The sequence below is a fragment of the Meles meles genome, chromosome 7 (genome assembly GCF_922984935.1).
Source record: "Meles meles chromosome 7, mMelMel3.1 paternal haplotype, whole genome shotgun sequence".
Taxonomy (NCBI): domain Eukaryota; kingdom Metazoa; phylum Chordata; class Mammalia; order Carnivora; family Mustelidae; genus Meles; species Meles meles.
The window spans coordinates 10338908-10366308 of record NC_060072.1 but is presented as its reverse complement, the minus strand read 5'-3'; the positions used below and the strand labels follow the sequence as shown (position 1 = coordinate 10366308).

General features: G+C 60.5%; 1 protein-coding gene across 4 annotated transcripts; it reads right to left on the bottom strand.

Moving 5' to 3' along the window:
* Positions 1-157: 157 nt before the first annotated feature.
* Positions 158-25382, bottom strand: CARD10 (caspase recruitment domain family member 10). Of its 4 annotated transcripts, none has more exons than XM_046012386.1 (21): positions 25156-25382; positions 24730-24981; positions 23752-23889; positions 21586-21911; positions 17587-17784; positions 16579-16734; positions 15846-15971; positions 14627-14818; positions 13320-13454; positions 12867-12982; positions 11965-11993; positions 11366-11510; positions 6123-6282; positions 5590-5701; positions 4879-5122; positions 4626-4695; positions 3331-3433; positions 2150-2308; positions 1939-2054; positions 1362-1477; positions 158-1184 (listed from the first exon to the last, which is right to left on the bottom strand). In XM_046012386.1, exons 1-21 carry the CDS (start codon positions 25292-25294, stop codon positions 950-952), a joined length of 3267 nt encoding a protein of 1088 aa, XP_045868342.1. In that variant the 5' UTR covers positions 25295-25382; the 3' UTR covers positions 158-949. The 4 variants fall into 4 exon arrangements, with proteins under 4 accessions (XP_045868342.1, XP_045868343.1, XP_045868344.1 ...); XM_046012387.1 differs by having other exon boundaries at positions 1362-1474; positions 25156-25381; XM_046012388.1 differs by having other exon boundaries at positions 11366-11489; positions 25156-25381.
* Positions 25383-27401: the final 2019 nt, after the last annotated feature.

Below are 27401 nucleotides of genomic sequence, written 5' to 3'. Positions count from 1 at the left end.
GGATGAGCCAGGAACGAAATCTGACCCTTCCCATGGGTAAGCAAGGGGGTGGGGGAGCCCGAGAAGTGGTATCAGCCTGATCTGGGGGTGGGGACAAGTCAGGGGAGTGGAGAGGGGGCCCGGCAGCAGGGAGGCAGGCACGCAAAAAGCCACCAGCTTCTATAACAAACTGTTTAATGTTCCATAATGTGCAGATTCTGAGTGAAGAGGGCCCGTTCAAAATCAACGGGCCATACATTCTGGTGACGGAGCAGCCACCTTCTCCCTGCTGTCCCTCTGAGAGGCGGGTCACCACAGAGAGATGGCGCTGTGAGAACATGGTCCTCGGCATGCTCCCGGGAACACACGACTGTTAGTGCCCAAGGTCACAGGCCGGGGTCTGACATTTACACAGGAGAGAACCACAGATACACAGGAGACGGGAAGACGCGAGGGGCACGGTGGGCCGGGGAGGCCACAGTGCCCACGTGTGGAGGTATACATAAGGAACGTGAGCGGGGTGGGGGGGGGGGGCAGAGGCTCGCGGGACGGGCTTGGGGTTCCTCGGACAGAAGGGAACGAGAACCCAGAAGACCTCAGGTGCCTGCCGTGAGAACCTGGGTGTGTAAACCAGTGCACAGGAGTGAGAGCTCAGATGCTCCTGGGGGGCCAGAAGGACAAGGACACAGACGCGCACGTGAGACCCGCAAGTGGAATCACGGAGACACAGGGGGGCGCACAGAAGGCCCAGAGCAGCAACTACAGGGGCGGTGGGAGCTCCACCCCGGCGGCTCCCGGAAATTCGCTCCGGATGGAGGAGAGCCCAGAGCCGGGGGGCCCCATGTCTGGGAGTCCAAGGGTCTAGTTAGGCTCAGGATGGGGAGGACCCAGCTCCACTGCAGACTCCTGGGGCCCGGTCGGGGGGGCTTCGCAGGCGTGTGAGGAAGCCGCAGGCATCGGAAGGGGCCCCTCAGGCCTCGCTGCTGCCGCCCCCGCCGCCGCCGCTGCCGCGCTCCACCCACACGAGCCGGGCCTGCTCCTGCAGGATGCGGCCGCGCACCACCTTGGCCAGCTCCTCGGAGTGTCCCCACGCGTGCGCCGGCACCTGCACCCAGGAGCAGGGCAGCCCCCACAGCACCTGCTCCGAGCGAAGGCACTGCCGCAGCAGCTCCGAGTCCCGGCAGCCAGGCCGGCCCAGCAGACCCCTGCCGAGACAGCGGGTGGCCGTGGTCAGAGCAGGGGACAGGGACGGCCGGGGACGCAGAGACACACCAGGGTGTGGAGAGCCAGAGAGAGGACGGACAGAGGCAGGGAGACACAGAGAGACACAGACATGCAAAGAGGAGGGAAGGCTGGTCCTACCCACCCCCAGCCTTCCTCACCTGACTTCCCGGACATTCTTCTCTGTCACCTCCACGTGGATGACAATGGGGTAGATCTCGTTCCGGACCAGCTCCCGCACGCCCCGTGCGCCCAACTCCAGCAAGCAGTGCTTCTTCTCCGGAGACCAAGGCTATATTTTACTCCAGCCCGGAGACTCGAACCTCCCTGCCCCCACTGGGCTCCTGGGGCACAACCCCCCATGGGGGCCCACGTCCCCCTCCAGAAGGGTCTTGACAATAAGGAAAGACCCGCAAGGGAAGGCGAGAGGCCTGGAGAAGTCAGTCTCACTCCTGCTCTGGACCTCACCCTCGCCATCAGTGGGATGGAGTGAACCCCACCACCACCCCCATGCCTGGCAGCCCCTGGCCAGCCCCCCCAGGTAGTGGTGAATCTGAGATGGGACAGACAGGGAAGACGGACCAGCCAAACACCTCAAGGCTGACCCACGTGTGACCAGCCCAGCCGTCCTATTCGCAGGTGAGGCAACAGGCCCGTGGAAGGGCAGGGAGCAGCACAGGCCTGTGCTCAGACTCTAGCCCCCAGCCCAGAGAGGCAGCCCCCCACCCCAGCACCTACCTTCCCGACAGACTCCTGGATGGCACGGAGCCTGCTGCCCAGCCCGGGGGTGGCAGGCTGGGCCTTGGGGGCTCCAGGCGCTGCGGATGAGCACTGTTCCTCCCCAGAGAGGCTTTCTGCAGAGCAGCAAGAGGCAGGGAGGAGGGGCCAGTGGGCCATGCCGCCCAGCCCTCCCCTGCCCTCCCCACCCCTGCCCGGGACACAGGCTCACCCGCCGGGCACACTTGGAAGTCCAGCCGGGAGTTGGGCAGGTCGAGCAGGTCACGGATGAGCCGAGACGCCAGGCACTCGGGCAGCAGCACCACGGGCCGCAGGGCGGATACCAGCAGCGGCCGCACCAGGCTGTAGGGTCTGAGGCTTCGCTCCGGCTCTGCGGTGGGGTGGGGTACGGAAGAGACGAGGCTGCCCACAGGGTCCCCAGCGCCTCCTTCCGAGGGTGGCCAGCCCCCTCCATACCCAAAACCCCATCACCTCTTCTTTCCCTTCCTGAGTCTTGCTGTTGCTCCTCGTACGTGTGTGTGCACGTGCACACACACACACACTGCACACACACACACTTCAGTGTGCCAGTGACTTCCCACGACCCGCAGGAAGAAGGCCACATCCTCCACACGGGTGACCCAGCCCTGCCAGCGCCCAGACAGGGGCCAAGTCCCACGCCCCAACACCTGGACCAGCTGCCTCCCATCACAGGGCCTCCACATGACTTTGCAGCTGCCCCCCCCCGCCCCCATGAGGCAGGATGCCCCGAGAGGAGGTGCCACAGTGTCCCCTGGTCCAAGAACAATTCGCAACAGAGCTGGTGTTTGATAATACACTTGCTGTACTCAATGGCCTGCACACACACCACACACAGCGGTACCTCAGTGCCTTTGCATGGCTGTGCCTTGTGCCTGGAACAAACTCCTCTTCATCCCTGAAAACCCCACCGCAGACCATCTCCCTTCCAGAGAGTCTTCCCCAACCACCATCCTCTTGCCCATTTGGGCTCCCCCAAGCCGTTCTCCCTGATCTGACCCGAGGCCTCCCCTACTGCCTCCAGAAACCCACTCTGGGGTCTTCGTGGTGCCCGCCGGCACACGCCTGTGAGAGGCGCAGTTCTGCCCGCTCCGCATGACAAGAACGGTGCCGTGCTCACATGTGCCCCAAAGTCGCACAGACCCACAATCCCACGTGCACACATATGCCCCCTTCAACCAGCTCCCTCCACCCTGGTGGCCCACCTCCCCCCTGGCCTCCCCCACAGGAAGCCTCTCAGGCCCCTGGACACCCTGCTCCCCAGGGAAGCCCCACAGCAGGCTCTCTCAGGCCAAAAGGACCACGGGGGCCCAGGCCCCCCGGACAGACACTCTTCCAAGCCGCACGGGGCGCCCCGCGGCCACACGTGCTCACCTGAGCAGGGCTCCGGCAGAAGCGGCTCTGGAGAATCCCCTGACGAGCTTCCCCCGTGTTTGGGCTTCACCAGCCGGAGCTGGTCCAGGGCTCGCTTCTTCAGCTGGGGAGGGGGCAGAGGAAGAAAAGCCCCTGAGAGCCAGCTCTGTCCCACCCTCAGGGAGGAGAGGAGGGACGGGACCCTGGGGCCAGGCTGCCCCTGCCGTCCACGCTCTGCGGAAGAGCTTGCGTCAGCAGGAGAGCCCCCTCCCCACTAGGCCGTCTCCCAGCCCAGTGCAGAGCGCCCCACCACCACCCCAGCAGGTGAGGGCCACCATCCCTGTGGGCTCAGGGAAGCAAGCTTGTCAGAGGCGCCTGAGGTCCACCCCCCACTTTACAGATGGGGAAACCGAGGCCCAGCAACCCGAGGAAACTAATGTCACGTAAGAGACAAACTTTGGGACTCTTCCAACGGATGAGCAATGTGACCTCGTGTAAGGAGAAAAAGAACGTCAATAATGACAACATCAGGGGCGCATGGGTGGCTCAATGGGTTAAAGCCTCTGCCTTTGGCTCAGGTCACGATCCCAGGGTCCTGGGATTGAGCCCCGCATCGGGCTTTCTGCTCAGCAGGGAGCCTGCTTCCCCCTCTCTCTCTCTGCCTGCCTCTCTGCCTACTCGTGATCTCTCTCTGTCAAATAAATAAATAAAATCTTAAAAAGGACTAATAATAATGATGACAGCACCAATCACGCCAACAGCCACCAGGGGTCCAGTGGCTACCATATGACAAACACTGAGGCCCAGATGAGGAAACAGAGCCTCAAGGGTGGATCAGGTGCTGGTCCAAGGCGGTGAGGCTGGCATGTGGCAGGGCTGGGATTCGAGCCCGGGCAACCTGGCTCCAGAGCCCGAGTTCTCATCCCTGCGAGCTCCACGGCCTCGAGTTATTTTTACTTCTCTGAGCCTCACTTTGCCCCTACGGACATCGGGAGGCTCACCCAACCTGGCCCTTAGCCTGGCACCAGGAAAAGGGATGTGACGGCTGCTCTGTCAAGTGCTCCCGGTGGCCAGGCCGGCTGCTGAGCACCGGGCGCCCACTACCTCCCTTCATCCCCCCAGCGCCCCTGGTCAGTGAGCCCCGCCATTGCTCTGTTTGCCCGGAACTCAGCAGCCCGCCAGCCACGTCCAGGGGCAGGAGCGAGATGAGGGCTTCCCTCTCCTCCTCCCCGCAGGGCTGCCAGAGAACGGAGCCTGGCCTCACCCTTTGGGACCCCATCCCTGGCAGCCCCTCGCCCCAGGCCCTTGCCGCTTACGTTACTTCGGGACCCACGGTGGCGGCTGGAGAACAGGCCTTTCTCCTGAACTTCCAGGAGTTGCTGGGCTCTGTGGGGGGAAAGGAGGGGGCACGTGTCAAGCATTTTTAGACAGAAAGGGAGCCCCTCCGCTCCATCCCCCTCATCCTGTCCCAGAGGAATGCAAGGGTTTTGCAGGGAGAGAGAAAAAAGTCTCCCGGCCAGCTCCTGGCTCCCTGCAGGACCTGTCCCCAGACTCCCGGTTCCACGTCACCTCTGGTAATTGGGCACAGTGCCCCGGTCCAGGTCCCGCAGCGTCAGGGGATCCACCCGGGTGCAGAACCACTCTGGCCGCCGCTTATATGCCGGATCCACCAGACGCAGGATCTCCTGGGCTTTCACACGTAGGGCATGAGGGTCTGCTCGCTCGGGCAGGGAGAGGTTGGCTCGAATATAGAAGGGCTCGGTGCTCAGCCCCTTTGTCCAGGCATCCAGGGCCTCGTGGAAGGACTGACAGGCTGAACGTGGGCAGCAAGGAGGGCAACAGAAGGATAAAGTCAGGGAGCAGCCTCGGGTCACAGACACGCCCCTTTCAAGGCCTGAGCTTCCAAAACCCTGCTCTTCCTCTTTCTAAAATCAGAGTCTGAGGCCAGAGAGGGCAGAGGCCTGCCCAAGGCCACCAAGCCCACTAGGAACAGAGCCAGGACTTGAACCCAGGTCTCTGGACTCCTGTCGGGTGCTCCTTTCACGGTAAGCTCCTTACTGAGGATGAGATGGGCAACCAGCAAGCGGGACAGCAGTTCGGGAGGGAAAAGCATTGCCAAGAGTCAAGCAGCAAAGTCAGTCTCCTTCTCTCTCTCTTTCTCTCTCTCTCTCTCGTGCTTTGGTTGTCCCACCTATACAATGGGCTGGACAAGCCCTCTCTTGGGCTCCCTCCTTCTAGCACCCAGAGTCCCTAGTTCCTCCCTGCCCGGGCCAGACTTACCCTTGAAGTCCATCAGGAAGGGGAGCGTGGACACCTGGTTCCAGGGCAAGGTTCTCTGCGGGACCTCACCTTCCAGGCTTGTGCCCTCCAGGCCAGCAGCCTCAGCCCTTGGCTGAGAGAAAACCCAGGCAGGGAAAGAAGTGAGCTTCCCAGGGCAACACAGCTCTGGGACTGGAGGAAGACTGGGGTGGGGATGATATGTCCCATAATTCTGATGCCCCCATCTGCCAGGATGCCTATCCAATCAGACCTGTCTCCCATCAACAGGACTCCCCACCCAGGCTGGCCCATCCTGGTCTCTCCCGTATTCAAGGGTGGACATCTGTCCAGCTGCTGTCAGTCTGCCCCTGCCTGCTCAGATTTAATTTACTGCTGGTTAAGGTAAGACAACCGCAGTGTCATCTCTGAGCTGCCCACTGCTTTGGTCAACCTCCCCTGAAATTCCGCCCAGTGACGTGGATCCACCAATCAGAGAGCTCCAGGCCCAGCTGATGCGTTGGCTCCACCCCCAACTCAGAGGGGCGGGGTCGCACCTCTCTGGACTCCACCCTGGCAGACCCTGGTCCAGAGAGCACCCTCGGCACGACCGCCCCAGACCAGCTGTCCCCAAGGAACGACAGGCCATCTGGGCCCTTGTCATGGGACTCAGGCCCCCCCGGGGGGCTGCGGCAAGACACCCGGATGGCCAGAGACCTGGGAAGAGAAAAGGGAGAGGGGAATTAGAGTTCAGTCAGTAGTTGCGCTCAGTTCAACCTTCTTGGGAGAACCATCACAGCTATCCCCAAAAGGTGACATGACTCCCACCCGGGGGCCACTGCACCTGCTGTGGCTGGAACGCCCTTCACCCTCTTCTCTGCCTCCAATCGGCCTGCAAAAGCTCAGCTCCGAAGCGACCTCTCCCTCCCAGACCCCTGCATATGATGAGGCAGAGCTCTTCCTGCAGGACCGAACCGCGAGCTCGGCACCTGGCGGGGAAAATCCCTTGGAACCAGCCCGCTAGCCGGCTCGGCCCCGGCTCCCTAGCACCAAACCCAGTGTCTGGCACATAGCAGACGACAAATAAAAGTTTGTTACGCTCACAGCTGAGGGAGGAAGATCACCATGAGAACACAACACAGACCAAAGATGGTTACAGCCGGCTGTGGGAGCACAGAGGAGAGCTTCCCGGAGGAAGAGGCCTCGGGGCTACACGGTGATGGAGAAGAGAGGCACTTCGGGAACAGACAGAGAGGAGATGGTGTTCCAGGCCGAAGGGCTGGCAGGGACAGAGGTGTAGAGGACAGAATACAGGATGTGGGGAAGGATTTAGTAACAACAGTAATGATAGCGGCAGCGAACGCTTACTGAGTTCTCCCCGTGTGCCAGACGCCACGCTAAGCTCCTTGTCCTAATTAACTAATTTGACATCATGGGAAACAGCTCCCAGAAAAGGCTGGCTGGAGCCAGCCTGCGGAGGGCACAGAATGAAGGCGACTGGCCTTCCCCTTGTGGGCAGTGGAAACCGCTGACAGTTAAGACAAAGAGTCACCCAGATCCCCACCGTGGCGGCACTCTTCCATCCCTGGATAGAACTGGTTGGGCCCAGTGGCCGGCTCAGAGACAACTGCCTGGAATTCCCTTCTGTGAGCAGCCCCCCCACAGCCCCACCCCCGGCCAGAGCATCAGAGGAGAGGAGAGACCAGAATGTGCCCGGCCTCCGCACCCGCCCCTGCACCGGCAGCTGCAACACGCAGCCACACTGCCCCCTGCTGCCAGCATGCGGCGAGCAAGGCTGCAAGGACTTTAACCCCATCAGCACCTACGCGGAGTGGAGAACTTTGATGAGTGGGGAACTTTGACGTTCAGAGTCTTTCTCGGCTTCCACTCCCTCAAGTCAAAACAAAGAGCCAACCCCGAAGGGCTGCGGCTGGACATGGGGGCCAGAGGCATCCACGCTGCCTTCACGGGCCCCAGGACTGTCCTGGCTGCTGTCAGTGTGGCCCAGCCAGATGGGAGGTCCAGGCTGGGCCTGGCTAGGCTGCCCCACGGCTGGAGACACACGGTCCCGCTGACGCCCAGCATTAACTGGGCCCCGGATTTGGACGAGTGAGCTGGCTGCTTGATTCTGTCACCACAGCCACAGAGCGGGGACAGTGATGGCCCCGCCTCCCACCACAGGGGTGGCAATCAAACTAATATAGAGATACCGGAGGAGTGTAAACCAGAGGGCTCCAGGGAACACCCAGCGGCAGGCCCAGCCCCTCTGAGGGTTGTGAAACTCACAAGGTCAAGGCCAGGGCCATTTCTGATTGGAATGGCATAGAAATCCTGCGTAGAGTCAATCAAACCATTGTCTCTCGATTCTTTTCGGGAATGTGTACTGGGTGTCTGTCGCAGTGGGGTGCCATCAGGGGAGTCTGAGGGAAGGGGCAGCAGCAGGGATTCTAGGGCCAGGCGGCCTGGGCGCTTAGCCTCTGGTCCTCAGCAGCCCCAGCGGCATCCACCCACCTCACGGTGGGACTCAGTGATTCAAACGCGGAGCGCTCAGAACGTGGCGGGGTGACACTGAGAGCCCAGTAACACTTGGACACCTACTGTCCTCTGGTGTGGCCCCCACTTTCCCCACCTGTTCCAGACCCACAGACAACCGAGCATCACGGCTGCCCCAGTGGAGAGCCCGCCCAGCAGCCTGTACTCAGCCCTTCTCGGTCCCACCTGCTTGCCCCACCCCCACCCCCTGCCCTGGCACACCACCTCACCCCCAGCCCGGCAACCCCTCCCTGAAACCCCAGGTTTTCACGCTCTTCCCACCAGCCCGGCTCTGGCACCACCTCCTTCAGAACACCCTTGCCCAACTTCCCGAGGGACTAAGTGCCTTCTCTGGGGAAAAGGGGAGAATCCACAGGGGAGGTCCCTGCGGCTAGGTCCAAACTGGGTCCCTCTGAGCACCAGGCCTCAGCAGACAAGTACACGGGGACGGGGGATGGGGCTGCCTCCTCCAGCCTCTGGATTCCTGGGTCTCTAGCAACACAATCAGACTGACCCCAACCCTGCCTGTAAGCGGTGGGAAGGATAGCCGTCCCCATCTCCCAGCCCCTTCCTCCAGTGTCCCGTCAGGAGTCGGGTCACAGAGGGAAACCAGGCCAGTGCTTCACTCTGCCAACTCTGAGCAGTGATGGGCGGAGCAGCCTGGAAGAGAGCTCCCCTGCCCCATGAACTGTGGGAAGTCCTCCGGGCAGTGCGCATGACCGCTCTGCTCCAGGCCAGGGACCTATGACCCCCAGACTCAAGCCTGTCACATAAATGACCTCATTTAATCCTCCCGATAGGGGCGCCTGGGTGGCTCAGTGGGTTAAAGCCTCTGCCTTCGGCTCAGGTCATGATCCCAGGGTCCTGGGATCAAGCCCCGCATCGGGCTCTCTGCTCAGCAGGGAGCGTGCTTCCCTTCCTCTCTCTCTGCCTGCCTCTCTGCCCACTTGTGATCTTTGTCTGTCAAATAAGTAAATAAAATCTTTTTAAAAAACCCTCCCGATAGCTCCATGGGAACCATCTGTGAGCCCTCATGTTAGAGAAGAGGGAAACTGAGACACAGGGCAGTTGTAACCTGACAAGGGTGGCCCGACCTGTGGGTGGAGGGCTACACCAATAACACCTCTGGGCAGACCGTGGCAGAGCTTCGGTGTCCCTGTGAGCAGTGCGCCTGCCAGCGAGCCCCACCCTGACGCTCACCCAGAGACCCTCGCCCAGCGCTCGCCCCACTCAGCGCCCCACTTACACTCTCTGGCTCTTCCTTGCTATCTCCCCGCCTGCCCAGGCGTTCACCCTTCACGCTGCACCCCCTGCCCTGCCCTGAGGCCCTAGGAGCCCAGAAGGGCAGGGAGACCTGGAGGCTGCAGAGGCCCAGCATACAGTGAACACGGAACACAACCATTAGCTGAAAGCCGCTTAGACAGAAGGGAGGTAGAATAGAATCCCCAATTCCACCGCCTAGTGGCCTTGGGACAAATTCCTGACTCTCCCTGGACCCCCGCTGTTGTCATCTGTATAATGGGGCTAAACGCCTCGGCCTTGCAGGGTTCCTGTGGGGACCGAGCAGCACTGTTCCAAACACTCTCATGGGGACCCTGGGACCCTACAACAACCCCACTTTACAGAGCCGGAAACTGAGGCCGTGGGAAATTTGGAGACTTGCACAATATCCCTCTGCAGCTGGTGACAGAGCCTGTGTCTGCTCTTCCCACCATGCTCTGCGCGGTACCACCAGCCCGGGACGCGCACACACACGCGGGCAGCACCCCGCCACCGGTCTGGGCTCCCCCCTCCCTCCCCACCCACCTACCCACATCTTTCTCTCTCAGTCCATCCCAGCCCCGCTCTGATCTGTGCTCTCCACTCCCCTCCCCATCTCCCTCCTCCCCCAGAACTGCAGAGGGCCCCTGGCAGGGGGCTGGGCCAGAACCTCCTGCCCCCGCCCCCCCCCCCTGCCCCCTGGATAGCAGCCAGGACCCCTGCTGCAGGCTGAGCTGCAGGAAGGGAGGCAGGCAGGAAGGGAGGCACCTCCGCCCCTTCCCCCAGAAGCATGTCCTGCGAAGGGAGAAACAATGTGGTACTGGGCCTGCTGCCGGAGGACCAGAGTGGGGGCAGGGCCTGGACGAGGGCCTGGCCCAGCTGCTTCAGGCTCCTGATCCTGCTCTGGCCCGATTTCTTGCACGGCCAACATTCCCACAGTCCAGCTCTGACGTGCCGCCCCAGACCCAAATCTGAGGTCACTGTGGACCTTGGCCCTGGGCGCTTCCCAGCTGTGTGACCTCAGACAAGCGCCTTAACCTCTCTGAGCCTGTTTGCTCCTCTATAAAACAGGGATAATCATAACAACACCCACTTCCCTGAACGGAGAGGATGCTGCGAGGCAGCCGGCAATAACAGCCGAAACTTCGCCACGGTTTCCCGGAGCGTGCAAGCCAAAGTCCACACTTTGCCGCCTGACTCACACCACCAGGCTGACTCATGGAGCCTGTCCCTGCCCCTCCCCCTCTGGCTGGGCTCCCATCACAGCCAAGCGCAGGGCCCTCCCTCCCTCCCTGGACAGCCTCTGGCCTCTGCTCTTCCCCAGCCGCCCTCCCTACCTGAGTTCGAAGGCCACATTCTCAGCGCGGCCTCCTCTGTCATTCACCCTCCTGAGACCCACCAGCGAGCCTGACTCGGGAGGTCACCCTTCACCCAACACCAACAAAGCACTTGGCCCGCCATGCATGCTGAACCCATCTGTTTTGCGACTCCCGTCGCGGGTTGCAGCCAGCCCAGCGGCAGGGCTCCCAGGGTGGCCCACCCACAGCGCGACACTCTGCCGGGAGCTCAGAGCCAGGGGAATGAGTAACAGTTAACCATTTTCTGAGCACCTACTACCACGCCCGGCAAAGCTGGTGCTCTCCCGACACGGGTCCTAGACCCCCAAACACCCCCGCGCAGAAGAGATCACTGACCACCTCCGGCAGAGGCAACGGAGACCCTGAAAGAGAAGTGACCACCAGTCCAGGTCACCCAAAGGATGAGAGGCGGGGACAGGATGTGAATCCCAGGTCTCTGTGAAAAGCCTGAATATTCTACACCTGCTGGGAGAGACTAAGGCTTAGCTGCTGCTCCCTCCCACCCACCACTGCCACCCTGCTGCAGGAGCCTGACCCTCCCACCACCACCACCCCACCCCACACTGACCACCTCACACTGAACCCCCACTCCCCCATCCTTACCCCACCCCTCCCCCCCCCCAGCTCCACCACCCAGGCAGCCACGATACCTGTTGATGAGCTCGAGGCCACAGCCTCTGGCCAGGGGGCCGTCTGGCTTCCCCAAAGGCCACACGCTGTCTGAGGATGAGGACGAGGAGAGGCCAGGAGACCAGGGCTTAAGCGTCACACTCCCTGTTTGGGGGGGGTGAGGTTCTGGGGTGCCAAACCAAGAAACAGGGGCAAGCCAGGGATCATGAGAAGGGGGTAAGCCCCTTGAGCCCGAGGACTGCCCAGGACTTTGGCAGGTTTGAGGCCCCAAAAGCACACTGGACCCGTGGGGCTCAGGGCTGGGCCCGGGCTGGCCAGGGTGACCCTTCGGTTCCCTGGGAGAGGACGGAGGGCGGGCTGGAACCGAGGAACCCTTGGAACCCGCGTACAGCACAGCCAGGCGTGCGAGAGAGGAGCAGGCCTGGGCTCTGGGGAAGTAACGCGTGGCCGGACTCCCCAGGGTCCTCCCAAGTACAGCCTCCCTGCCTGGCCTGGGCACAGTGGGGCCTTAGGAAGGGGCGCTAAGGGCAGAGCTGGCGGTGCAGGCCTCAGGTGGGCTGGAAAGCCACCGCCTTCCCCGGAGATGAGCCCTCCCCACGGAGTCCCCGAGGGTCATTACCTGTGATGTCCGACATGCTGCTGAAGGACCTGGTGAGGGGGGAGAGGCGGGAGCTGGGGCACAGGGGGCACTCTGTCCCACTCCCTCCTCCGTGCGCCCTGGCCCCGGAGGGGTCCTACGTCCTCTGCAGCTACAGCCGAGGTAGGGGTCCCAAGCACAGGGCAGTTGTGCCAACCAGCCCCCCTAAACTCACAAAGCAAGAAGCTAACATCATGACCTCCGCCTGCCCCACGTCCTTCCCCGTAGGATGCCTCCTGGCCTGGCCCCTCCTGGAAGCCTCCCCTGACCTCTCACCCCCTCGCCTCACCCCTACTCTCTGCCTTTGTCATTCGTGACTCCCAGATGCCTCCTCACACACCCTATCAGTCAAGCCCATGTCGATCACAGCCCCCCATGCCCAGCATCCGTGAGGGAAAAAATCAAGGGCAACTTACCCAGAAAAAGCTGTGACAGGGGACATATACCATCCTCTGCCCTTGGTCTTGCCACCAACAGACACAGCCTGACTTTTCTGGACCCCGTTTGCGCTCATGTCTGAACGCGGGGCCTGGTTCTCCTGCCTGAGGCTCCTGGCCCCTTGGAACATTCTCCTCGTCCCCTAGTCCTGAACCACCGAGGCTTACCCTCAAGGTTTAGGATCACTGAGGCTTGCCCTTCAGTGGCTCTCTTGCCACGGTGCTCGGCAAGGGCCTTTTGGCCTCGTCTTAGCCCCCAGCCTGGGTCACGGCTGTGACTCCCGAGACCTAAGTCCCCAGCGCCCTGGCCGTTGAAGAGCAGTCAGGGGAGGCGCGGGCCCAGCCCTGACACCGGCGCTGGCGCTAGGGATTCTGGGAGACGGCTGTTCTGAGAAAAAGCAGCAGCACCTCCCTGAGCCTCGACTGATTTCTCCCCAGTCTGTTTACCTCTTTGGGGGCGCAGGGTCCTCCTCACGCTGCCGGCGGAGGATAGAGCCAGCACTTGGGGGGAAAGGCAGGATGGAGAGCCGGTTGATCTCCTTCTCGCTGTCGGTGGCCTCCTCCTGCCAAGGGTCACAACAGGGTCTGGGTCACCTCCACGACACCTCCCACACCTCCACACACCTCCTGTGCCCATTCCATAGGTGACAAGTGGGGCCCAGGGCGGGGGGTGTGGGCTCTGTCCGAGTACGCCGGGGGTCCCAAGTCTCCCAGCACCCGGGCCCAGCACTGAGCTGGCTCTGGACAAGCTTAAATAAGACACTTGGCCTTCAGGGGCCTCCACGTCCTCACGTATGAAACGGGACTGTTGGCAAACTGGACAGCACTCCCCATGTCAGTAATTACACGATGCGAACATTCAGCATCCACGTCCACGCGCAGGGAGGGTAGTTGTCTTACCGAGGTGTGGGGCTCGGATCCCCCCATGACAGCCACCTCCCCGGCTGCTTCCGAGCCTCCCAGCAGCGGGGGGAGATCACTGAGGCTCCAGGTGCTGCTGAGGTTGGAGCACAGGGAATGGGAGGAGGCACAAGCCTGGGAGAGGAAGCGGGGAGAGGAGGTGAGCAGGGCGGGGCAAGGATCAGCCACAGTCATTTACTGAATGCCGGGAACAGGGACACAGCAGAGAATGAGACAGCTGGATCCCTGCCCTCGCAGGAGCTCACAGACAGACTGTAAACAAGCAGGCTGATTAAGGAAATAACCCCAAACTGCCAAGAGAGCAGGGAAAGAAGGTGCCCAGGGTGAGGAAGGCATTCAAAGGGCCCACAACGGAGTGCCTTCCAGAGAAAGTGTGGTTTGAACTAAGGACTCAAGGGTAAGTAGATATTAAGCTAATAAAGTTGAGAAGGATTGTCCAGGCAGAGGGAATGGTACACACAAAGGCCCTGGGGCAGGACTGTGACAACCGTCCAGGAATGAAGAGATGTGACCCAGAGAACAAGGTTAGAGGAGGAAGGGGCCCACGTTTCAGGTCTCTAGGGTCTGATAAGGGGCTCTGTTTTTCCCCAAGCAAAAAAGCCACTGAGAATTTTAAGTGAGAAGGGACAGATTTATGCTTCCTTTGTTCTATTCCTCCGGGCTCCATGCATCAAACACGGAGCCAAGGGAACATCTTTAAGCAAACCCAAGACTAGAAATGGCGGAGCTGCCGACAAAGGTCCGAGGACTAGCATCTGGCTGAAAGGGCACTGGCTGGCTGTGTGATCTTGGGCAAGCCCTCACACCCTCTGGGCCCCATATAATGAGGGACTTGGCCTAGCTGGTTTCTGGAGGGCTTTCAGGCCCTCATGAAGCTGCACTTCTCCAAGTGTACGCAGAACACGCTCCACCATTCCTAGTGCCCCGGGAGCAACCCCAGAGACTCGGAGACACACGGGCCCCTTTCCCATCCCCTGACATAGCAACCCACCCCCGCCCCCGCAGAAAGCTCCACCAGACCTGCATATTCTCCGTCCTGCCCAAGAGCTCCCTCCCAGACTAGCAAGTTCTTGACCCAGACGGCTAGGGCCCCACGGGGAGGGCCCCAGCCAGGAACCCACATATTTCCTCCCGGGCTCAGCCAAGGGCGCCCACCAGGTACTGTGGAGGCCCATCCCCAGGGCTGAGGTCTCCCACCAGGTCCCGCATGTTCCCAACCCCAGCCAAGAGCTCGGGCCAGGACCCCAGCTTTCCCACCAGCACCCCCGTAGGATGACCCTGCTCACCTTGAGGCAGGGACCGCCCTGGACCCGCTGCAGCTGTGCCTCTAGCAGGGCCTTGGCGCCCTCCAGGCTGGTGAGCGTGGTCAGCAGCTCGTCCCGCTCAGCCTCCAGGCCCCGCACCTGCTTGCGGTACTGGTCCTTCTCGATGAGGCTTTGGGAGTACTGCAGCTGGATCCGGTCACGGCTCTGGATGGCCTAGGGGGAGCAGGCAGTGAGAGAGAAGGCGCCACACTCGCCCAAGGGGAGGGCGGGGGGAGCAACAAGACCAGCAGCTGCCATGTAGTATGCCCTGGACTAAATATCAGCTCATTTAACCACGAACTTTCCAAGATGGACCCTGTCTTTATTCTCATTTTCCAGACCAGCCCACCCAGCAGGGACAGACTGGGATTCAGACTAGGTGGTGGAGGGGCCGCGTCTGGGCTCTTACTGTCTCCCAAGGGCAACTTCAGCCTCTTCAAGGAAACCCACCACGTATCCCGGGCGTTACTCACAGCATCTGGGCTAGTGGATGAGCTGGGATTCAAACCCAGCACCCCGCACCCAAAGCACTTGTCCCCACCGTGAAGACCGGGGTCCCTGGGAGCTGGACCACGGCCGTATCCTGACCTCCAATGCCGCAGAGGGAGTGGGGGGGGCCAGAGGGGTGCAGGGTCCTGGGCCCACTCCAGACCACGGGGCAGGGCCAGGGGCACCTGCACTTTCACCACGCCCACCAGGGGGCCCCAGGCTTGTTCTCATGCAGACTTCAACTCCTCTAGTGGGATTCAAACTTGGTGCAAGGACAAAACCTGCCCTGCACCCTGCGTGGGGAGCCCTCCACTAGGAAGGAGGGGGGCCAGGAGGAGAGGGCTCACCCTGTGGCCTCAGGAGATGAAGGCCATGAGATCCAGGGCCCGGGATTTTCTAGGGAATTTCTTCCCTGGCAAATATTTCCAACGCCTCCCTATATGGGCCTAGTCTTTGACAGAAAGGGAACAAGGGGTCGAGAAACAATGGGTGCGGGACCAGCTCTCCTGAACAGGGAGCTCCGGTGAGGCAGGTGTGTTCAGGCGGCAGGGCTGATGGATCTCGAGGGCTTATGGGCGAGAGTCTGTGCTTCTGCGGGCCTCCTTGTCCCCCACCCCCCAGACCAGTCGGAGCACCGGGAAAGTCTCCAGCTTCAACCCCAGTCCCGCTTTTCTGCGTCCCCCCACCTACGAGAACCAGCGGCCGGTCCCACCTGGTCCCGCTCCTTCTCGAGCTCCTCCAGCTGGGCCAGGACCGTGGCCATGCGGTGCTTGTACAGGTCGCAGTCCTTCTGCAGCGTGCGGTGCTTCAGCCGCAAGTCCTCCATCTCCTGCAGGTACTGGGGCCGGGCGGAGGGGGCGGGCCCCGGTCAGACCAGGCCGAGCTCACCGGCAGGTGCCCATGGGTCCAGGGAGAGAGATGAGAGCCTCGAGCACAAGGGTCCACCTCCCCCGCTGGGTGACCTGGGCCACAGACTGACTTCCCCTCCCTGGGCGCCAGTGGCCTACCCTGTCAAACGCGGAGAATCCCAACAATGACGTCTCCCCCCGCAACCCTGGCCACATCCCATCTAAACGGGGATCTGCCCTGCCGCTCATCTTCTTGCCCTCTGCTTCTCGGCTTCTTGCCCTCTGCCGCGTGCAGTAACGGACTCAGGATTATGCACACAGAGGACTGTGGGTCTCCCCTGCTGGAATTTGCCCTCTACAGGGGCAGAAACCTTTGTTTTGTTGGCGGCTGTTCTCAACATTCGAGAACAAACGAATGCACGTTTCTTAGCCCAGGTGCCTGGCACACAGCAGAAGCTCAGAGAAGGTGGGCTGCAGCCCAGCGCTGAGGCCCAGCCCCCTCCCCTCCCCAGGGAGTCAGGCTGTGAGCAAGGAGGACCAAGGGGACAAGGCCAAGACAAGGCAGGGTGGTCGGGGAGAGCGCGAGGGCAACACTACCTTGTCCCGCAGCTCCTCGGCCCACTGCAGCTCCCCCTGGACAGCGTCCAGCTTCTGGCACAGCTCCTGCCTGCTGTCCTGAGCCTCCCGCCAGTCATGCTCCAGGATGTCCAGGAGGATACGCTCTGAGCCCGGGGCCCCCAGCCTGCTCGCTTCCTGGGGGTCACAGTTCAGAGGCCACCTCAGCCTCTCGCGCAGGGCCCACCATGACTGGGGCAGGAGAGAGGGGGACGCACAGCCCTCCGCCCTCAGCCCCGCCCCACTCGCTCTGCCACCTTGGCCAAGGGCCTTGACCTCTCTGGACCTCCACTTCCCCGTCTGCAGAGTGGGTGCGGCCCACGGCCCTGCACACCCTCCAGGGAACATCTGGGATGGAAATGAAGTAAGTGTATGAGGGTGTGCTTACACAAGTTGGCCGGGATTTTATTCCTGAGCAAGAACCAGGCCCTGTTTGCTCTTGCTCCCGCCCCCACCCACGGCCCAAGGCAACAGATGGGCCCTATTTTCAAAGTCTGTCCCCAGCCCACTGACAAGGGGTCTTCACAGGGGCTGAGCCTGGCCTAGCAGGTAGATATGGGCCCGAGGTACAGCCCCCAGATCCACACCCCAGCCGGGCACCCCAACCTTGAAAGATAAGAGAGGCCCGGCTCCCATGCCCCACACTGCCACTGACCCCCTACTGACCTGCCATGGGATACCAAGCAAGTCCCAGAGTCACCCAGACCTCTGGGGTCTGAACCTTTCCAGGGTCACAGACTCTACCAATCTGAGGAAAGCTGCGGGCCGATCCCCAGAAAAATGCTCACACACGACATCAGGTGCACCGTTTCGGGATGTTCAGACACTTCCCGGGGCCACCCCCAGGCCCCAGAACAAACACCCAGGGAGAGCCGAGCGCTAAGGACCCTCCGTTCAGGGCTTAAGACAAGACGCCCGCCAGGATTCCGTCTCTGGCTCTGGAATCCTCACCCTCTGGGCCCCGCGGTCCAGCCCTCCCCGCACTCGCACCTGCTGCAGGCCTTCCTGAAGCTCCCGCAGGGACGCGGCCAGCCGCTGGTTCTCGGCGCGCAGCTCGGACACCAGGTCCACGCCGTCCGGCTCCTTGTCCTTCTCCTTGTCCTCAGCCCCGGGGGGCGGCCCCCTGGCCCTCCGCAGCAGCGCGCACTCCTCCTCCAGCCGGCTCACCTGGAGCTTCAGCTGATCCACCTGCGGCCCAACACGCAGATCAGCCCCAGGAGGGACACGGCCCGGGGGAGGGCCACCGGCAAGGCCACGGGGAGAGAGAGCACCCTCTCAGCTCCCACTGCCATCCGGGTTCCCTGAGCAGGAGGAGTCCTCCCTGGACTGGTCTCTGGAGAAGGGACAGGCTGGGCAATGACCATGCTTCAAGGACTCGGAGGCAGGTGTAGCAACCCCCCGGCAACAGGCTCTCCTGTCCCACAGCTCCAACACCAGCACAGGTGATCCAGCCCAGGGCCCTGTGCGACAGAGGAGCCGGGCTACACCAGGCCCAGGGAGAGCCGGGGTCTGGGCCTAGCTCTGCCTCTACTTCAGCATGACCTTGGGCAAGTCACTGCCCCCCTCTGTGCCTCAGTCTCCTCACCCATTAGATGGGCCCCCCCCCTTCCATGCCCCTGCTCCACACCCTAGCTCCCAGAGTCCCTGCAAGAATTCGACAACATGGTCGACGGGTAGAGGCCTTCAGATGGTCAGAGGCTGGCTTTCGGACTGCCAGGGACGGGACGGTGGCTGTCTTCACAGTCCTTGCTAAAACCCCAGAACCCCAACCTATCACCAGCTGAGTGTGCACAGCCAGAAACCAGCCCAAGGGGATGGGTCGGCAGCTGCGTGGTGGCCTGGCCCATGGCGACACGCAAGCCCGGCCTGCTTGCTGGGTGAGGAGAGAGCTCGGCCAGAGCTACTTCCCATGTGGGGTCTGAGGTGGCTGGGCAGGGACAAGGGCAGCCGTACGTGGCAGGCCACAAAATGAAGTCACTGTTGGGATAAGGACACAATGACCTCTGGTGCTTGGCACAGGCGTGCCAACGTCTGCTGTCCTAGGAGGGCCCTGCGCTCTCCAGGAAACGGCGGGTAGCCCCGCACCCCTCAGAGCCAGGCATGGCCGCATACACACACACACACACGCACACACACACGCGCGTGTGGGTCTGGATGCTGGGTCAGGCAGCCCCACTCCTCCTCCACAAAGGACTCAGAAAGAAATTCATGACTCTCACATTCCTTTCCCCTCACAAAACATGCTTTGTGAACTGCCAGAGAAAGACAGAGGCTAGTTACAAGGGCAAGTGTAGTCACACCCTCTCCAGCGAATCACAACCACACACCACGGCCCCGGGCCTGCCCCGCGGCCAGCAGGCGCCCCCGATGAGCTCAGAGGACAGGCCACTTGGGAGTCTCCCCCCCGCCCCCGCCCAAACACCAGGAAACGTGGACGCGTTTAATCCTGGCGTACACACTCACTGAGCACAAAATTACAGCGTTCGGGTCTGGAGTTTATGTTGCTCAGAAATAAGAGCTCATTAAATTTGCACCTTATAAAACACGGTATTAAATCACAGCCACCACACACCTGCCCGTGGGGGGAGGGGACCCAAGCGGCCAAGACAGGCGCTGTTGGCTGTTCTGTTCATTTCCACCTGCAACACCGCTCTCAGCTTCGTGGCAGGAAGGCTCCAGAAAGTTAAGGCAAATTTACGCAGGCTACCTTCAAAGAAAATCCTATCTACTGATCGAAGTTCATTCCTTGCTCTCTAGCCCCTAAAGTGGGGAAAAGCGGTCACTAACTGCCCAGGGGCAGATGACCCCACCCAAGGGGGGACATAAAAAGGACGTTGCCGCTAATCCGGAGACGCACAGAGGTACCCCCAACACATCTTCTTCATCCCCTTACCCCACCCCTGGAGACCCCAGACAGCTGTACACACACACACACACACACACACACACACACCTGTCACTTCCAAGGCCCCAACTCACAACTACACCCAAGCCAAAGACGAAATAAACCATGCCCCTCCTGACACCCCGGGGCTGGTGGCCGCCCCCCGATCCGCTCTGAGTAGCAAGACCCCTTTCTGCAGACCCCTTTCTTCCGGGAAAACCTCACAGCAAAGCCCCGCATCCGTTCCAGGAAAAGCAGACACAGTGAAGAAGCGGGGACCCTCAGCCGCCCCCAGTGGCAGCTGAGAGCAAAGTCAGAAATCCTTCACTGGTAGAACCCTGGGAAAGTGCTCCAACCAACCTCTCTGGGCCTGTTTCCTCAACCAGACTCGGGGGCGCTCCCAGGGTGCCCCCCAGCCCCTGCCTGGCCCGGTGGAGCTGCGAATCACGAAGTCCGGGAGAGCTGGTGTCGGGCAGACACGGAGGACCATTCGTGAGACCGGAGGCATGGCACCGCGGGTCCAGCAGCCTCTTCCAAAACCTCCCGCAAGGACGAGAAGGCAACTGAGGCACAGGGAGGGAAGCCTTGCTGGGGCCACCCTTTGCTCACCCTGCCGCCAGTCTGTGGGCCTCAGGCAGCCCCAACACATGCCAAACACAGAGCAGATGCTCAGAGGACAGCCTCACGGTCCCCTCACACCCTCGCATCGACCCCCTAGACGCACGACCAGCAACTCTTCAACGAGTGGCCTCAAAGTCCCCAATCAGGGGTGCCTGGTGGCTCAATGGGTTGGGCCTCTGCCTTCGGCTCAGGTCATGATCCTAGAATCCTGGGATCGAGCCCCGCATCGGGCTCTCTGCTCAGTGGGGAGCCTGCTTCCTCCTCTCTTTCTGACTGCTTCTCTGCCTAGTTCTGATTTCTGTCTGTCAAGTAAATAAATACAATCTAAAAAAAAAAAAAAGCCCCCAATCAGGATTCACTCCTCCCCAAACATCAACCCACCAGCACGCACGGCCACGCTCTGGCACCTACAGCATCACGCATGCCACCCGTCGTCCCGGGGAACCCAACACACCCGCAGCACCCCAGCGACAGGGGGCTTCAAATCGCACCGTCAGCATCCCCCCAACACCCCGCCGGTGGACCTCGTACCCTATCGCTGGAGAGAGCCACTGGCACTTACTCCTAGACTAGCATTCGCCTACTACACCCTTGGGCCAAGTCTCCGCAGTGGTAACACACCAGCTTTAGCCCCGTGCTAAGTCCCAGTAAGAGCGCCACAGAGGCAAGGCTCGGCTTCTTGCCCTAGACCAGGCGCAGGCGCACTCACCGCCGGGAAGGAGCAGGTGAGAGGGCCCCTGGACGGCAGCGGGCAGAGGAGCGTCACCGGGCGGAGGCCAGCCCGGGTGCCACGCCAGGCTGTGCCACTTCCCCGCTCTGGGACCCCGAGCCAGCGCCTCTGCAATCCCAGCCCTGGTGCCTATGTTTCAGAATGAAATCTGGTGCTTGGTGCCTCAGCAGGACAGCCCAACACGGCGTGTATATCTGGGAGGTGGCACATGGTCACACTGAACCACAGTGGCCGACGGCGAGACTGGTCTGAGCTTAGCCAATGGCGCCAGGCCCTTGTGTGTCTCAGACTCTGGGTCTTAAATTCCTGGAATCCACACTAACCAAGGTTGCTGCTTCCCCTCGGCGCTTAGTGACATCTTGGGCTAGGTAATGTGTGGCTGTGGGGGTTTTCCTGTCCACTATATGCTGCTCGGCAGCACCCCGGAGCTCCACCCACGAGAGGCTGAGGGCACGCTCTCGCCGGGATGACCGAACACGTCTCCAGATGCTACCAAATGTTGCTGGGGGTGGGCAAAGTTACCCTCCACTGAGAACCACCATCGTAACTCAATAAAATCAGTGCTACCAATATCCCCATGTTACAGATGAGGAAACTGAGGCACAGGACGCGGAAGGGACCTGTGCCGTGGTCCGAGAGCTGGCAGACAGTGGCTCTGGGACACAGTCCGGCTACCACAGGACCGGTCAGTTTTTGCAAAGGTGGTCCCTTCCCTGCTTCCCCGCTCTACCCCGCTCCCCTCCCCGGGGCCTACCGCCAGCTGCAAGTCCCGGCTGCGCAGCACAGCGGAGTTCTTCTCCTCGCTGAGCTGTGCCAGGCGCATGGCAATCATGTAGTTCTCGTCCTTGAGCCGCAGCAGCTCCAGGCTGCCCGCCTCCCAGTCCTCCCGCAGCCTCTGGCAGCGCTCCTGCGTCTGCTGCTGCTCCCGCAGCCGCTGCTCCAGTCCTGCCCGTTCCTCTTCCAGCACCCGGCCCCGAGCCTGCAATTGCTGCTCCCGTTGCAGCTGACTCTTACGAGCCTCCCGCAGGCGGCGCACCTCCGTCATCAGGAACTGGGTCAGGCCTTCCGGCCCCTCCTCATCTGCCAGAGACAGGGGAGAGAAACGTCAGGTCAAGCAGGTAAAATCCAGGAGGACAGGAGCCCACACAGAAAAACCCAGACCATAAAAACACTAGGTGGAAATTCTGGAATGCAGTTTATCATTCTGGAGTGGAGAAGGCCTTCCTAATCAAAGTACAAAATCTAGAACCTATAAAAGATAGACAAACCCATATAAAAAAATTTTTAACTTCTGAACCATGTAAGACAAGACATAACAGGGGCGCCTGGGTGGCTCAGTGGGTTAAGCCTCTGCCTTTGGCTCAGGTCATGATCTCAGGGTCCTGGGATCGAGCCCCACATCGGGCTCTCTGCTCAGCAGGGAACCTGCTTCCCCCTCTCTCTCTGCCTGCCTCTCTGCCTACTTGTGATCTCTGTCAAATAAATAAATAAAATCTTTAAAAAAAAAAAAAAAGAAAAAAAAAACACATAACAAAAAGTTAAAAGATAAGCAGCAGAACAGGAGAAAGTGTAACAAACATAACAGATAACTCAGAGCCACAATATGTAAACAGCTCCTACAAATCAATAAGAGCTATAAGAGAAAAAAACCAGACATATCCGTATAAAAATTTTGTAAACTTCTAAACAATGAAAGCTCTAACAAAAAAAGTTCAAATGTAAAAAGCAGAGCAGGAGAAAATATAACAAAGGATTTGGAGCCACATATACAAAGGGCTCCTACAAATCAAAAAGAAAAGAAACCAACTAAACATATGGCCAAAAACTAATGAGCAAGTTCCAAAACAAAGTTGGTTAATAAACAAAGAAAAGGACACTACAACTCACCAGCAATAATAATGATAATTATAGTAACAGTAGCCATGAACATTTGGCTTCCTTCTTTGTGCTAAGTAAATATAATAATTTACTTAACCTCATGACAAGAGCATAAGGTACTGTTATTACAACCACTTGAAAGACAAAAAAACTGAAGCCCAGGAAGGTCAAGTCATTTGCCCAAGGTTTACTCACTCATAAGCCGTAAACTACATCTCTCAATGAAGTACAAATTTAAAATAAGGTATTTTTGACATAGGAAACTATAAAAACCATTTTTAAATGATCCCCAGGATTCACGAGGGTACAGCAAAATGGGCACTCATACCCTGTTGGTGGGATGAACGCTAATTTAACACTTCAAATACGTATAGTCTTTGAGAAATCTTACTTCCCAGAACCTCTCCTCCCAAGGCACCCATTTGCATAAACATACACATACAAAGATGTTCCCAGCATCACTGTAAATGTTACAAAATGAGAAACAACCTGGATTTCCATGAACAGAGGGTCCGTTGAATGACTTATGGCACATCACTAAGGAACATCTGCAGCCATTTCAAATAAATGCACCAGATGCGCTAGAATTACTAAAATCAGTTTTCAGGAAAAGTGAAAAACGGAGCAACTCAAGTAGTTACACCTGTGAGCGTGTATGCGTGTGTGTTTGTGTGTGTGTGTGTGTGTGTGTGTGCAAATGCAAAGAAAAAAGAGACTCACCAAACTGTCACCAGCAGAACAGAGCTGAAGGAAGAAGTAAAGATCTTTTAAAGTCACCCGGAGTGTCTGAATTACTTACACAGGAAACTGTAAACCCTTGGAAGGCCTGACACACGCGCATCCGAAAACAATTTTAGGGGGAAAGGGCCATGTTAAGTGCGCAGGCTCTGAACTCAGACTAAATTGGGCAAACTGCTTTCGGTCTCTCCGTGCCTCAGTTTCCCCATCTGTTCAACAGGGATCATGGAAGCGCCTCCACGACAGGGCTGGGGTAAGGAACCTCTGCACGGCTGCCCGAGGCCAGCACCTACTGGGGACTCACCAAGGATCATGGAGCAGCGCTGGGCAGGTTCCTGGCCTGTGAGCAGCGTGAAGTGCTCGGGGTAGTAGAACTCCAGCGATTCCAGGAAGGCCTCATAACCCCTCTTGCCACGGCAGCGCAAGATGTCCATCAAGCGCCCTGGGGAGTGGCAGGGGGGGTGCCCCAGGGTCAAGTTCAGGGCTTCCCCCAGGACCTAGCTACTTCCTCCCCCTTTCCCACCCCATACTCCAGAGCCCACATTTCCCAGACTTTTTATTTGCCCAGATTTTTGGAGCCAGTGACACACACAGGGGCCTGTCTCAACACATCAGTGGGCAGAACCTGTCTGCCACAGCCAGGAAAGCCAGGACCCTCCTGCTAGGGCACTTGTACTTCAAGGGCTCCCCAACCCCCAGCCTGCCCCCCCAGACACACACACACAGATCTGGGGCCAGCAAATACTCCCTGCCTTTTCAGTGGCACACACGAGCCCCCTCTATCCCAAACACAAAGAAAAATACTATCATTTCTCCCCGCGGTCAATGCCTGAAATTCCACCATTAGACCCTCATCCCTTAGCCAGCTCGCTCTAGTTCAAAGACACACCCTGTGGGAGAGGGCACCCTCACAAAGTCTGATGGCTCTGAGCACTTAAGGAAAAGCGGCTCTCCAAGGAAATGTGTGCCACAGAGGGAGAGGGCAGAGAAAACCCAGGAGATCAAAGGGCTCAGGAAAGATGCCAGCAGGTCCCCAGATCTAGCCGGCACAGGCAACCGCATCCACCTCCCGGCTCTAAAGTGGGCCCAGGACGTGGGAGGAAAGTCCAAGAGAGATAAACCCCAGATGTCAGAGTGGGCACTACACACCCGCTGGATCGTGACGGTGGTTTCGCGGAAGGCGGGATGGTGGGCACCAGAACCCCAGGCCTCGAGCGCCAAGGCTCCGTGCGCGGCGCTCAGCCCCGGGAAGACCCGACCCCGCGCGCCCCCCGAGGCTCACCGGTGCGGTTGACACGGCATGGGAAACGGTAGGTGCTCAGCACCTCCTCCTCGTCCTGCTCGTCGATGACCCGGCACTGGCGCAGATAGGGCGTCAGCTTGGCCGGGTTGAGGGCGCGAGTCAGCCGGTGCCGGACGCCCTCGATCCGCTCCCACAGAGCGTCCTCCTCCGCCTCGGACCCGGAGCCGGCCCCAGCCTCCTCCTCGGCCTCCCCAGCCTCGGCCCCGCCTGGCATGGCCGCGTCCTCGGGCTCTGCGGGCCAGAGGCGCGCGCGGGGTCAGGCGGGTCGCCCAGGGGCGGGGTGGGCCGGCCGATCCCCTCCTCGGGACGGCGCCCGCGGGACCGGCCGCACGTCGTCGCCGGAGCCCCCGCCCCGCGCCTCGCCCTCCTCGCCGGGCCCTCGCGCCCCGCGCCCCCGGGACTCACCCCGCACGCCGCAGCCGCCGCGGGCTCCCGGGTCCGCGCTCGGGCGGCGGCTCCGCCGGCGCAGGGGGGCGGTGTCCGCGGCGCGCCGGGCTCCGCCTCCGTCCCCGCGGCCGCGGGGGCTGCCCGGGCCCCCCCACATCGCCGCCCCGGCCCGGGCCGAGCGTCCGGCCCCGCCAGCCACCCGCACGTCCGCCCGCACGCCCTGCCTCTCGGCCCTCCGGCCGCGCGCCTCCCCCCCGCTTCCTGTTTCCCGCCGGCGCTCCCGGCCCCGGCCCCCGCGGGGTCCAGGCGGCCCGCCCACACCTGCGCGGCCTCCGGGCGGAGCAGGGGCGGGCCACGCAAGCTCTCCCCAGCCGGCGCCGGGACACACCTCGCCCCCACCAACCCCGCCGCCACCCGGCACCCGCCGTCGGCTGCCCCCCAGCGCTGCAGTCTGCACCGCGGCCGCACGGGCCGGCGTCCCGCCCGCACGCAGCGCACCCGGCACGCGCGTCCCGCCGGCACTCGGCGTCCTCACATGAAGCTCCCACGGCACGGGGGTCCCGCCCGACGACGCACACAGCGCAGCGGCTCTGTGCAGAGCCACACACCCAAGCTCGGTCCTATCTGCTCCGTGATCTGACCGGGAAGCGTGGGGCGAGGGCTCCCGTGTTTACAGAACCCCAGAGGCCGCCCACGTCTAAAGCACGTCCATTGCCCCGCTGGGTTGTGGGGCCACTGGCGCCCTCGGAGTGGGAGCACCGCCTGGGAGCACTCAATCCTGAACCCAGCCACGCCTCTGACCTGCTCCTGATCTGGGCGACTGGGCAAGTGCTTGTGGTCTTGGGCCTCGGCGTCCCCAAAGAGACTCCCAACTCTGGCATCTTCCCTCAAGTTTCAGGGCAGCCTCTGGGTGGGCAACAAAGGACAGAGGTCACGGCCACCGCCTCAGAGATGGAGTCTGAACTGTAAGGCCACCACTACTAACTCCCACCTTACAAAAAGTCTCACTGAAGAACATGGGGCCAGGGGCCCCATGTTTCGCAAAGGGGTTCCTCCAGAGGAGGAGCTGAATCCAGAAATGCTTGGGAGTAGTTCTGTGGTCAAAGTCAACTAAGTTTGAGAAACGCTGGGTCCATACTCTCCCCCTCTTCCCCCTTGGGAAACTCATGGTCACTTACCATGATAAAGTCTATACCCATATCTACTGGCACAGGCGATACTATCTCTCTGCACATTAGAAATTGCAGATGTTGTCTGCTGGGAGGGGGGGATCAGGTGGGGCCAAATCCTAGCCCTGCCCCTCCAGTGAGGTCATCAGGCTGGGCGGGCCTGAGAATGGAGACAATAAGCCCGTTAAATAAACGACTTCACAGTAAAGTGCTTGGCACAGAGTTGGCCTCAGTGACAACAATAGCAAACAGTTTTGAGCGCTTATTATGTATGTGACATATTATGTACAATCGTTTTCCAGAATATATAGCCCCTTCAATCAACAAACCCATTTGTTAGGGTTCGTGGGGCTTCTCCTATTAGCCCCATCTTCCAGATGAAGAAATAGCTAAAACACGTGGAGCCACATGAGCGATATTGTTGGTGCCGTGCTAAGCCTGGAGGGGTGGGGGTCTGCTCTGCCCTATATGAGCCCCCTGCCACGTGCCAGCGCGGTTGCCTTCCCAGATTCTTGGAGCAGCGCTGTTTGGTGCCCACGACAGCGTAGAGCAAATTGCTTGCGGCCCTAAGAATAGGGAATCCTCAACTCTGCCCAGGGACATTAAAAACTAAAACTCAGGAAGAGGCAAGACAGAGAAGGGCGGTCCTGCAGAAGGAACAGATGGTGCAAAGGCCCCGGGGTAGGAAATCTCACTTTACATTCCCAGAGGGTCCTTCATTCCTCTCACTTGCTCAGACTTGCACCATTCCAAGCCATGGTCCCACTCACCAAGTTTTCATGACTCAGAACCCCCCCAGGGGTAGAGATGAGGTGAGTGGGCGGTCCTGCCCAGAAGGATGGTGACTAATCACCCCACGGGCTTTGCAGAGGGAGTTCTGACCCTGTGCTGGATTCTGGACTCATTACATATCACGCAAGCCCAGAGGGGACGCCAGCCATTCTTCAAGGACAAGTGAGGAAGCCGAAGCTCAGGTGAGGCCACGGGCCGACCGCCCACTCCCAACCAGGAAACTGTTGACTTCAACACCCTCTTGTGAGAATGAGCAGTCTCGGTGTGGACAAGGAAACCAGGTTGAAATCCCTACTCTGCCCC

Bases quoted from the DNA above. Each gene is read 5' to 3' on its own strand.
- CARD10 (XM_046012386.1), bottom strand. From the start codon at position 25,294: ATGTGGGGGGGCCCGGGCAGCCCCCGCGGCCGCGGGGACGGAGGCGGA. The intron at 21,912-23,751 runs GTGAGTCCCCAG...TGTCTCTGGCAG, and splicing joins GCGCTGCTCCATGATCCTTG to ATGAGGAGGGGCCGGAAGGC. The intron at 1,185-1,361 runs GTGAGGAAGGCT...CTGTCTCGGCAG, and splicing joins AAGAATGTCCGGGAAGTCAG to GGGTCTGCTGGGCCGGCCTG.